Consider the following 13336-nt stretch of genomic DNA (forward strand, 5'->3'; position numbering starts at 1 on the left):
GACACCTTCAGCTCCTATATTGCACGCTTAGTTGAAGGAGGTATATTCCTTCAAATAAATCTTCACCATATTGATCAGAAGTACCTGTCACAGACAGTCTTAAAGTTTTCCTTCTCGGTTTACCACACAAGGCTATATTCAGGGGGGTTTGGGGTTTTGGACTGTCTCCCCTGAATTTTTGGTCTGACTGGTAAAAACGTAACCAAAATGGATATAATCAAATTTCTATGCATTTTTTTGTCTAAGATACCCCAACCAAAAAAGAAACATTGTGACCCCCCCCCCCTTCCCGTAAAAAAAATCCTGGATACAGCCCTGTTAACCCATGATATTAGTTTACAAACACCTTCAAACACAATTGCACCTCGGCGGGCCTGTTTATTCCCCAAAATTGGAAGGTTTGGAAATTAGCTCTTGGATACTTCTAAGCCGAACAGGCTGTCTCATTACTTTTAATCGTAGCACTAAAATAGCCATAAAAATATCCACTATATCCTCTCTCAATACCTGTTGTGCTAATACAGGGTATTGTACAGCTGTTAGTATAAAATACTGTACAGTCAATAATAGCTGTATATTACAGTTTTCATCACACAGTTCGTGGTAACGAAGTTTGCTGATTTATGTTTGTTTGTTGATTTATGTTCTTGTTATGTTTAGTTTTACACATAAAAGGTTAAGAGCTAGAGAAAATTTGACTGATTTCCAAAAAGCAGCAAAGACCTAAAATTCATAGAATCTTAATGGAAATCACAACAGCAGAATCAGCGTATCTGAGAACCCTGCAGCAAAGGTTTCAAATCTCCCATCTGCAAAAACGTGGAATTTTGTACTTTTTATCAAAAGAAAGATCACGGATGTATGTTTAATTGTTTTCTTTTCCAGGGGTGATTGTATCGACCAAGTTGGCATAGAACATCGGGAGAGGGCTTATTCTAACGGAAATTGAAAGTTATAGTGCCCTTTTCCAGATGAACGAAAAAATTGGATGGCAACTAAGCCCCCTCCCACGCTACTTGTTTCCCAAAATCGCCTAATCAAAATTCTGAGATTGTAATTTTCTTCAGTATAGTTGAAAGGCCTAATAACTATGTTTTTAGAGATAGCATGACCCTTCATAGCCCTCGGGGAAGGGACTTCAAGTTATAAGATTCTCCCATTGCTTACGTACACTATTTGTATTTTGGAGAGTATGCATACATTTTTCAGATGAGGAAGAAGGACAAATTTTTACCGGGGGACTTTGCATGGGTAGAATATTATGTGGAGAGGTAATTATCTGGGTTGTGAACTCTCCAGGAGAAATTGTATGCTAAGGGAATTTGTCAGAGTTCCTATAAGAATTTTTTTTATGTGTCTTGCTTTCTCTTTACTGAATCAATTTTACGCATGGAGCTGTTAAGGGTAATTGTCTAGGATAAATGTTCACCAAGGTTGAATTTTCCAGAGGATTTTTCCATGAGAGGGGGATTTTTCCGTGGAGGTGGAGCCAGATCTCCTGGTGTTATGTGAAAAACGATCAGAAATCTGATAAAAAATATAGTTTTTTTTCAACTGAAAGTAAGGAGCAATATTAAAACTTAAAACGAACAGAAATTATTACATATACGAGGGGTACTGTCTCCTTTTCAACGCCTCGATCTTTTTGCTAAATTACACATTTTTTCCAATTATTTAAAAACGATTCCTGAAACAAAAGGGTTGTTTAATTAGAGCAGTAAGTAATTTTTTTTACATCGAAAAACTTTAGCAATTTGTTGAAGAAGGTGCAATCCCGCTCGTATACGTAATAATTTCTGTTCGTTTTAACTTTTAATATTGCTCCTTACTTGCAGTTGAAAATCTTTATTTTTATTTAATTATATTTAGGGACATCGTGCAGCAGTAAAACCTGTGAAACTGAAAGCTTTGAAGACTAGCTTTAGGGCTTATCTAAGCCGACTGACAGTCTCTAAATTTTTGCTTGATGGCATTTCGTCCCATTTGGAGAAAAATTAGACCTACGTTGCCCGGGCAACGTGAAGTGCTGTGGCAGCATTTTTCCGGCATCGCCGACTAAAGTGTTGCGAGAGCAACGCTTTGGTGTTGTTTCTTCGCTATCGATCAATAATCACATGATCAAAGGCTATTCCTCAGTGTTGAAAAAAACAACAACAAAACAGTAACGAAAGAAGGGACTAAATTGACTTGGCAGCCAGTTGAACTTTATCCTTTTCAATCTTAGACATCGTGACGGATTAAAACTCGGAACAATACCTTATATAATCTAGCTGGTGTTATAAAGCTATACCTTACTTTTCAGGATCAAAATACCATAGATGACATTCTATTAACTATTACGAAACTATCTCATTGTTTTACATTCTCGTTTGTGCTTGTTTCTTCACTATCGGTTAAATGATGAAGTTGTCAGCCTATCGAAGTTTTTAAAACGGTATGTTCAAACAAGAACGCAATCAGTTATCAAATGACGAAAGGCTATTCCTCAGCGTTGAAAAAACAACAACTACAAAATAATATCGAAAGAATGGACTAAATTGACTTTTAAGCCAGTTGAACTATATCCTTTTCAATCGTAGACATCGTGACGGATGAAAACTTGGAACATTATCTTATATAATCTAATTGGTATTATAAAGCTATCCGTTACTTTTAAGGATTAAAATATCGTAGGTGACACTAATTATTAAGAAACTACCTCATTGTTTTACCTTATCGTTTGTACTCGTTGCTTAAACACTTAATTCTGTCAGATTTAAAGAGATCGAATACAATGTGCATCAATTTACACAAATTTCTAGCCCAAAGTGAACAGATTCTTACTTACAAGTCCCTCTCCCGTGATAGACATCAGGCTCACCGGAAACAAATAAATGGGTACACCAACTAGCAAAAGTTGCGAACCGCTTATCGCTGAAGATGATTGTAGCCCAACAGACGATTATTACTTACAAGTCCCCTATATGTCTTACCACTGGAACCAAATTGGCTTAACCATTAAATACACTGGAAACAAATAATAGGTACACCAACTAGCAAAAGTGGCAAACCCCTCCTTGCCGAAGATGCTTATGAGGTAAAAGCTGTTTCTGGCCCAAAGTGAACCAATTCTTACTTATAAGTCCCTCTCTCGTGATAGGCATCAAGTTCGCCGGAAACAAATACATGGGAACACCAACTAGCATAGTTGCTAGCCCATCATCGCTGAAGTTGACCGTAGCCTAACATGAGATTATTACTTACAAGTCCCCTAGATGTCTTACCACTGGAACCAAACTGGTTTTACCATCAAATACACTGGAAACAAATAAAAGATACACAAACTAGCAAAACTTACTGACCCCTCACTGCTGAAGGTGATTATTACCTACCAGCCGACTGTTGCTTACAATTCCTCTATATGTCTCACAATTTGTATCGGCCTAGATTTCGTTTCAGTGTGAACCTTACTAATGAAGTTGTCAACCCTTTGAAACTTTCAAAGTGGTATACCTCATGAAGAAATTTTCGCACCAAAAATGGATGTCATATACTTTGATGAGCTGATCAAGAGCTATCGATTGCCGTAAAAAAATTCTATCTGTTTTAATTCAAAAGTTGTTTTTTTTTGCCGTAGGCCAACTTTTTAACGTCACCACTTAGAAAGGAGCAAAGGATAAGCTCCAATTTCTTTAGCAATGAGAGAACTTTTAAAGTTTATCAGGCACATCTGATACCATTTCTTTACCGCAATCCCGAGTCCGAAAAACTGAATCATAAACTCAGCTGAAATCACGAACAGAAATCGGTGGAAACAATAGAATGCAGCACTTTCGGACCCGTGGGAAAATGCCACATTTTGCTTCTGTAAATTTTTCTATTTATCACTCAAAAAGATATATTGGCTCTGGGGCCGAACAACTGCCGCATATATTTAGCACTTATAGATTTTAGTCCATCTTCAACTTGAAAGTGATGCCTGCCTGTTTGCCTGCTAGAACGGAGCCTTCCACTCGAAAGCAGAAACATGGATTGATGAAACGAAGGCTTGGCTGCACAACTTCAGATACTCCTCTCTGACATAGGCTAAATAACTCCACTTCACTTCGCACACTATAGGCTCTGGCTCGTGAACAAGCAAAAACCATCGTTTTTGGCCCCAGGCAAGAGTTCTGAGGAGCTTTCCAAAATGAAATGTCATATTCATCAATCCAGCCTGAGGCCCACATTTTCCGTAAAAACCGCACAGGTTAGACCTTTACCAGTTTCAAGGAATAAGCTGAGATCGGCGGCATAGGAAAAAAAACAAAAAAAAAATGGGACAAAACCAAAGTGTTGCTCTCGGAACACAATTATTACTTTGCAGCACAAAATACGAAATAACACTTAAAAAGGCACAAGAACTTTCAACTATAGTTTAAGCGAGCTCTCTGACGATACTCTACAACCACGACTTTAATGCGAAAGCCCATGGAAAAACCTATTTGAAAAAAAGCCGAAAATACAGAATAAATTTGTAAAAAAAAACTCCAATGTTGATTTGTTGAAGATTCGTTTTATGCTCTATTTGTGATTCTGACAGACGAAATTATCCATTCAATGCAGCATCGAAAGTTTTTTTAACAAAAAATGAAGCAGACTAACTGTAATTCAGTGGCGTAGTTGTGTCAAAAACCTTTGGGGGGGGGAGGCGAAAGTTAGACACAGTTCTCCCAGATGAAGTAAAAATGATAGGGAAAACTGAATAGCAATCCGTATGTTACGAGAAAGGCAAATGTACACTAAAGAAAACTAACCTGTTTCTCTAGATAATTAAATTATGCAGGCTTATTTTAGTTTTGACAAGATTTTTTGCAGAAATTAAATTTCATCCGGAGGGCAAACTGAGTTTAGGGGAGACAACTTGGGTCTAGAGGGGGCAGTTGCCACCCCCTCCCTGGCTCCTAAAAAACTACGCTTGCTGCTGTGATTGAAAAAAAAAATCAAGTTTATTTGCACTAAATTTGGTAAATCCACTACTTTTTTATGGCTTTTTAATACCTCTTATCTACGTAAATTCCAACAAAATTCTTTTTGAAATAAATTCTTTCTAAATTTGGTTGTTTTGCGTCAAAAGGTTTTAGTCTAATAATATGTTGTTTTTTTTAATTGAAGTGGGGATTACATCCTGTAAAGTAATGTATTTAAGTCAGACAAAACTGAACTTTGGTTTTGATAACTTAAGGTTTTTATCTTTCAATGATAATGCTATCATAATTATAAAATAGCTACTAGCTGAAAGACATAGGATTGTCATTTCCTGGTTCGTTTCCCAAGATTTTAAGGGTTTTGGGTCTGATCTTTGAATCTAATAAAAATCATAATTTAATTAAAAATCATTATTTTTTTTTTAATTATAGATCTTTTTAATTAATTAAACAAGCACTAATTGTGTACATATGTGTTTATTTTTCCTCGAAAATGGTTATATAGTTTTTTTCTTTTTGTTTTTCGTTTTTTTTTTTTTTTTAACTGGCAAATTGACATTTTTTGCCACAAAATGATCTGAATAGAACTTAAGGGAAGAATTCAATTTTTTTTTCAGGGTGGTTGTCTTAAGCTTATCCTGACACCATGACATCGAGAAGACACTCATATTATCTACAGTTAGAAGAAAAGTGATAAAGAGAATCAATATATAGAAGCCAGCAACGTGCTATTTGCTGGACCCGATGGCAGAAAAACCGCCGATGCTCTTTTTACTTGCCATTATTCGATACTGTACGACTGTTTTCAGCCTTGGGATAATAGAAGATTCTCCCAAAAGGGAGAATCAATTTTTTTTTTGGGGGGGGGGGGAATATATCTTGTTCACAAAAATTTTGATTAAATTTATGTAAGTGAATTGAGCTGTAAAAGAAAACTCTGCTAAATCCACCAAGAGTGACTTATTTTCACTGTTGTAAAGATAAACAAATAATTAAGAGAATGAAGCTAGGTCAGAAGAGTAAACACTTACATTAATTTAAATTATTAATAGTAATAAGACGAATAAACTCTTTAAAATAAATTCAAGTTTACATTTTAGATGAAATGAGAAAATTTCTTTGTGCAACTCATAGATTCAAGAGATTGTTTACAAATTCCTAGACCACAATATTTTTCTCTCTTGATCTTTTTATTGTTTAAACTTCTTTTTAATTGAAAATTTAACCGACAATACTTCGCATTCCATTTCTTACCCTTTCCTTCTAGACCTTATCTTGTAATGATGACTGATCAACCATCAATGATGATTGAATCAATTTTCTTTAGCCATATATAAAAGTGTAGTGATAACGTAAAAATAATGTACAATTAACCCAAGAATGGAGACATAAAAAGAAGACCAAAAAACTGGGGGACATTGTAACTGGGATTTTTTTACAGGTATGGATAAAAAATTGTCGAAAAGTGAATATGTTGAAGTTTAGGCTCAAACGTTACCTTGGTATTACCGTAACCAATACCCTATCAGGGAGGGTGGTAGGGATTTTGAACCCCTTCCCCCTGAAATGTTTGTCCTATTTTTAAAAACGTAAAAAAATGAATATATACTAATTTTCCATGCGCTTTTTAAAGCTTTTGTACCTCCTCTCGCTCTGAAAAAATTCTGGATACGGCCCCGACCGTAACCCAATCATTTACCATATTCATCTTGTTTTACTTTGATATTTGTTGTAGAAAAAACTGATGCAAATTAGGATGGAAAAATTGAGATTCAAAAAAATATTTCTCAAAGGCAATTTTTGTTGAAAAAGAAACTCCTGGCTTCTGGGTGGTCGACTACTTGCTCTTGAAGATTTATTTAATTTCAACAAAAGCAGCTTTCAATGAAAAATAAAGATCTATATTTCAACGAAGATGTGCCTTAATTAATTCAAATAGTTTTTTCAAGTGTAAAAGTGCCGTAGATGACCATCAAAAAATAAATGAAATCCAAAACGAATCGAAATTACATTAAGTCAAACTCGTACAACCAGAAGCTAATAGGAGCAGGGTGAACGCCTCCACGCCTTAAGGGGACCAGGGTATGATTTACACTATACTGAAAACAGTCGTGATTTTTCATGTAAAAAAAAGGGAAAGGGAAATCCTCATCATAACCAAAATTACTGAAAAAACTGAATGTGGATTGACAGTTTAAAATGCATAAACATATAACCATACCTGAATGTTTGAATTTTTTTTTATTAAAGTTAAAAAACATTCAAAATATATTTAATATTCAGCAAGCTGCAAATTATATTCTAAAATTAATTAAAAAGACATTTCCAACCAAAAAGGTTTTCTAAAGAAAAGTTAAGAGCTATATTTAACCAATGATGAGCATTAATTGAAAGAATGATTCCCTCCCTAATTTTTTCATCTTCATACTCTTAGCAGCCTTATTACTCTTTGACAACTTGCATTAACATATTGGGAGCTAATTATATTCAACACTCCATCGACATTCCCTGAAAGCTTCACCTGAATGCCTTTGGCCGTTTTGAATACTGTAGGTCAAGCTCGCCCCCTTTCTTGAAAACCAATACTATATATATATATATATATATATATATATATATATATATATATATATATATATATATATATATATATATATATATATATATGTATAAACAATGGGCGATTGCCCCAACGACAAATCCTTACATAGGAAGCGCCTATTGCCCTGCCTTTGAAACTCAGTAATATTTTGCATTTTCTAGTACTATGCCAGCCTCTTCATGATCTTTGGATCAAATTCAGGGTCATTTTACTAGCATAGCAAGGATCCCAAATGCCTTATGTTGTTTAAGCACTTCTTTGCAGGGTTCAAAATCTACCTTCATTATTATGGTAAATGAAGCCATTACAGTTATTTGTCATTATCTCAAGCGTTTTCCATGGCAGCCAACTACAAAAGGAAGACTGAACCCTCCACGGGAGGGGGGCTCATCCTTCCTCTCACCATAACATAAGGATTCTTAAAAGATTTCAAGACACTCCCTATTTTCAATATGGTGTTCCTATTGTTCACGTTGTCTTGAACTTGCTACATCCCCTCCCAATGGGTATTTTGCAAAACAAACTTCTACGGAACTTGGTGGGTGAAGACTAAACATTGTTCTGATCTATTCCAAAATTCCTTAAGCTAGGCTCGAGACAAAAAATTCCAATCATCAGTATAATTCTTTTCATACCTTAATTTCTGTTATCCAAACATGTATTGAAATTTTAAAACTCTGATCTACTAGCCAGCCATACCAGTATGTTATCGGATAAGACCAATGCAATATGTTGATCACAAGAGGAATGGCATTTTCTTATAGTTGCACTACGAGGAAAGTCTTGTGAGTAGGAAAAAAGAAATCTTAAAAGAGGCATACTTTTTTCTTCTCGTCAGTCAGCAACCAATTTAAAAGCAAAAGAAGGAAGAAATTAGGTAATTTGTGTTCCAAAGTTCGCTTTATAAAATAGTTATGGTAATGAGAACTGAAAGCACAACTAAATGAAATATATTAATGACAAATAAAAAAATACTATTTCTATGTATAGTTTTCTACGGTCGTTTTATAATCCATATGGGCCAGTTTTTTTACGTATATGACTGATTCAACTTTTCAAATAACCGGTATAAACGTTCTGTATAGTAGGTCCAGGGCATAACCATGGCTAGGGTAAATTATATTTCCTGAAATAATTTACGGCAAGATTTACAGGGCTGATATTTTCTTAAATAGTTTAAAAATCTGAAATTATTTATACCATAATGTATTTACTATAATGTCACATGTTAAGTTTCTCGATTTATTATTACCAATCATCATTGTCATTGTTAAAAAACTTTTCTGCAAAAATATAACTTATCTTTGCTTGGAAAGCTTAGCTGCTAATTAAACGGATAAATTTCGACACTTTTGATTTTATATATTGGTCAATATATTGAGCACCAGCTAAAAACCTAAATTTTTGTTAATTATTTCAGCCCTGCTAGTGCCTTTTATGGCTTACCTGTCTGCCACCAATTGTCTATGATATGACATTTCTTATTTCCAGCAACATTGTAGCACCAGTTCCAGGCTTCAATGTTGATCGGTTCACCAGCAGATCCGATAGTCCTTAGTGAAGATCGGTCATATTTTGTAACCCAAGTGTCAGGATGCTGTAGAAGTACCCTTATTGCAGTTGGTGCGCAAAAGAAGTGATTGATACAAAGACGCTCAATTGATTCCCAATACCGACCTAAAATCAATATCAAAAGATTGAGGAAGACATATTTGATGTTTTCCAGAGGAATTACTTAAAAATAATTTTAATAACTTGTTACCATGACCATATATTCATGCGATGACCTATGACCATGTTACCAAGTTACGATATATCTATGTTGCGATGAGCGTACATCAAACAATTAGCAGTACAGAACAAGTGGTTCGACCAAGCCTCCCAGGCTGAATGAAAGTAAGGTTAACATGAATAGGACTCATTTTACGGAAGAAGGATGATAGGTTTCCAAATACCCATCTTGGGATTGAAGGCTGAAGTTATCCAATGGTTTAAATACAGGAGGAGCTGTGTAGGCCTGTATAGACCTGAAGCTGTGTAGGCCTCATGCTGCTTGATTCTGCGATAAGTTATTTAGTATTAGCTGTAGTAGTTGTAGTGGTATTAGTAGTAGCATTGGCAATAGCCCTAGTATAGTAGTAATAGTAGTGTTTGTATTAGTAGTAGTAGTGGTAGTAGTTGTAGTAGTAGTAGTAGTAGTAGTAGTAGTAGTAGTAGTAGTAGTAGTAGTAGTAGTAGTAGTAGTAGTAGTAGTAGTAGTAGTAGTAGTAGTAGTAGTAGTAGTAGTAGTAGTAGTAGTAGTAGTAGTAGTAGTAGTAGTAGTAGTAAAAGTAGTAATAGAAAATGTTTTGATATGTTAGGTGTTCGTTTGTTTGCATAAGCCGATCACATGCTAACATATTTAAATAGATGAATATATGAAGAAATAAAACGATTTAACTATCAACCCTTCCATGGAAAATTACATCTGCGCATTGAGGCTGAGGGACTGACCTAGGTTTTTGACGTAATATAGTAAACATAAAATGTAAATAATATTGCGTAAATAATAAAGCGTAAATAATATTTCTTCGAAATTTGGTCGTGCAATATATTGTCCTTTTGTCCTTCCATTTCATAAACAAAACTAGGTATAGTTGAAGTAATCTTGAAAATTGCTGCTGGGGTAACTTAAGAGGTACTATATTAGAAGACAAGCATCTTTCAGAAGGGCAAAAACCTTACAAACATATTCCCAATTTATTTACTGTCAATTATGAGCATTTGCAGTAAAGGTACCATTTCTTTTTTTGGAGGGGGGATAAACTATGAACAGTCCATCCCTAGCAGTAGGCAAGTACTTGTGTCCGTATTTCTTATATTCGAGTTTTTGACAATCTACAAATCAAAACAGACAATCTTGCTCAGACAGAATATTTCAATTCCACATGAAAAAGAAGTTTTTACTTCTGCTGGTACTGAGGCTGAAAACTAATCATAGTACAAATTGATTTGTGGCCATCACTACTGCGAATACTTCTCTGAAACACCAAACTTTTCAGAGCTTCACACTTTAATCACCTCCATGAAGTTCTTATTTCATTTAAATCCGTTCTCACGACATCTTCGAATCCCATTCGAGGATGTCCTTCCTTTTTTTTGTCCTTCCTTTTTTTTCCGAGTGCTTTCCAAAAGTCCAATTTTTAACACTATACTATCGAGACTCTGATTGCCAGACTATGAAACGAATTAAAACCCTAAAATGAAATCTTCAAGCAAGTCAAACCTTGACAAGTGAATTCTCCATTAGAAAATCGAATTGGTTGCAAAAAAAAGCGTCACTTACTCTGTCTTCTGGCTTGCAACCAAATACTGAAATAATCTAAAAATATCATTTATTGCAAAATATTTCTTTTTCCAATTACTGCGTATTTAAAGCTAAACCCAAACAAGCAGGACATATTTCTTTATTAAGGGGTTTTATTCAAATTCTCAATTTGCCAAGTCAGAAATAAGTATTGCCCAAAATCTCTAGATTCCAGAAGGTCCTGATACCTCCTCAGAAGGAAGACAATGCATGTATTTGTAGAAAACTGACATTGAAGCCACGTCCAAATCAGTGGTGGATTGACTACAGGCGTTTGACAGCGAAGCTGCTAGAAAATACTGGACGACCTGCTCGGTCTTGAACAAGTTGAAGAAGAGTGTTGTGGCTTGTTGGAGCACCAGCAAAGAGAGGAAACGCATATCTCATTATTGGTCTAATACATGACGTGAATAGTGTCCAAATGGACTCGTCAGGGGGGAGGCTTCAATAAGTTTCAATGAAAGTGTACTTTTTCAGAGGGAACAAGGGGAAATTAGGGCGGAGGAGAGAGCAATAGTATTTTAGGGGAAGGGGCCAACTATTTAACCTCTGGTCCTCGCAAAATTGTATACCTTTGGTTTTATTATGCCTGTTATCTGACAGACTCTTTGCTTATAATAAATAAAAAAAAGCTTTTTTAACTGAAAGTGAGGAGCGACATTAAAACATAAAACGAACAGAAATTCTTGCGTATATGATAGGGGCTATCCCCTCCTCAACATCTTGCTCTTTACACTAAGCTTTGACTCTTTGTCAGAGCTCTACTATTTAAAACAACAAAGATCTTAGTGTAAAGAGCGAGGCGTTGAGTAGGGGATAGCACCTTTCATATACGAAATAATTTATGTTTGTTTTAAGTTTTAGTATCGCTCCTTACTCCCAGTTATAAAAACACTTTTTTGTTTAATTGCTGAAAGCTTTTCAACTAATGCAGGTTCGAATTTGCTCACCACATGAAACAATAAAATAAAATTTGCATATTAATTTTGGCATATTTATCCTATATATGAAGGGTCTCCTTGTTCTTGACGTTACAGCTGTTAGTGCTTTAAAAAAAAAAAAATCCTATTCTAATTAAACTGTCCCTGTGTTTCAGTAGACTCTTTTAGGAAATTTGGAAAACGGTTAAACTTTAGCGTAAAAAGTAAGGTATTGAGTAAAGATTAAGAGTAAGAGAGTAAGAGTATATATGGAATAATTTCTGTTCGTTTTTCAAATAATGCCGGTAAATCTGGCTCACCCTCTTTGAAATATACACCTTCTCCTCACGGAAAACTCCTCCGTGGAAATTTCCTCTGGCGTAAAATGCATCCCCCCCCCCCATAAAATTCCCTCCAGACAGTTCTATCTTCTCTGAGAATCCTTCTTCCCTGTAAAATTATTTGCGGATGATTCAGCTTGAAAAATTCTCCTTTCATTTGAATAAGGCTTTAATCTCTAATTACTTTCTTGATCACTCTGAAAATTTCCCATTCCATGGAAATTATTTCCCAGAAATCAACACACGCGGAAAAAAACCTGGATAATTCCCCTGGAACATCTCCACGCGAAAATTTTGACAAAGAGAATTTAAGACAAATAAAAAGAATTTCCTGTAGTAATTCTGTCAAATCCTGCCCAGTGCAACATTTCCCCTGGAATATTCATCCCAAAAATGTCCGTCGTTAAGGAAGATTCTCCATATAGAAATATACCACAAGCACAACCCTCCCCCCCAAAGTCTGTGTACGCTATAATAAATGCATTACGTAAGCAATTGGCGAATTTCCTAGCCTACAGGCCTATTCTAACAGACTGTGGGGGGTCATTTTACACCTAAGGAAATAATTATTTGATCTTTCAACAATACTGAACAAAAAAACTCAAAATTTTGATCAGATAATTTTGAGAAAAATGGGCGTGGGAGGGGCCCAGTTGATCTCCAATCTTTGATTACTAGAACTTTTAATTTCCGCTCGAATGCCACCTCTCTTGATCTTCTACGACCATTATTTCGATACAATCATCCCTGGTAAAGAAAAAAAAAAACACGCATCCGTCATCTGTCTTCTGGCAAAAATAGCAAAATTCCACATTTTTGCAGATAGGAGCTTGAAACTTCTACAGTAGGGTTCTCTGGTATGCTGAATCTGATTGTGTGATTTTCATTAGATTTCTTTAATTTTAGGGGATGTGCCCCACTATTTCTAAAATAAGGCAGATTTTCTCAGGCTCGTAACTTTGGATGAGTAACACTAAACATGATGAATCATACATATTTGGAATCAGCATAATAAGCTAATTCTTTTGAAGCATCTATTGATATTAAAATTCAGTTTTAGAGTTTCGGTTACTATTTAGCCAGTTCGCTCCTTACTTACAGTTCATTACTACGAACTGTTTGATAAATTGAAATATCAAGTTGCGTTCAAAGTTTAAACTTCAGGTAACTAATCTCCAATT

The 13336-nt window shown here is 35.2% G+C and overlaps 1 protein-coding gene across 2 annotated transcripts in view; it reads right to left on the reverse strand.

The window, feature by feature from the left end:
- The window catches only part of LOC136025345 (acetyl-coenzyme A synthetase 2-like, mitochondrial), an 80115-nt gene that overhangs the window by 37398 nt on the left and 29381 nt on the right, over positions 1–13336 (reverse strand). For both annotated transcript variants that reach the window (XM_065701269.1, XM_065701271.1), the window contains exon 7: positions 8995–9225. In XM_065701269.1, coding sequence (XP_065557341.1) covers positions 8995–9225 — 231 coding nt within the window. The remainder of the gene's footprint in view (positions 1–8994; positions 9226–13336) is intronic.

This window comes from Artemia franciscana, chromosome 3, assembly GCF_032884065.1.
Source record: "Artemia franciscana chromosome 3, ASM3288406v1, whole genome shotgun sequence".
Lineage (NCBI taxonomy): Eukaryota > Metazoa > Arthropoda > Branchiopoda > Anostraca > Artemiidae > Artemia > Artemia franciscana.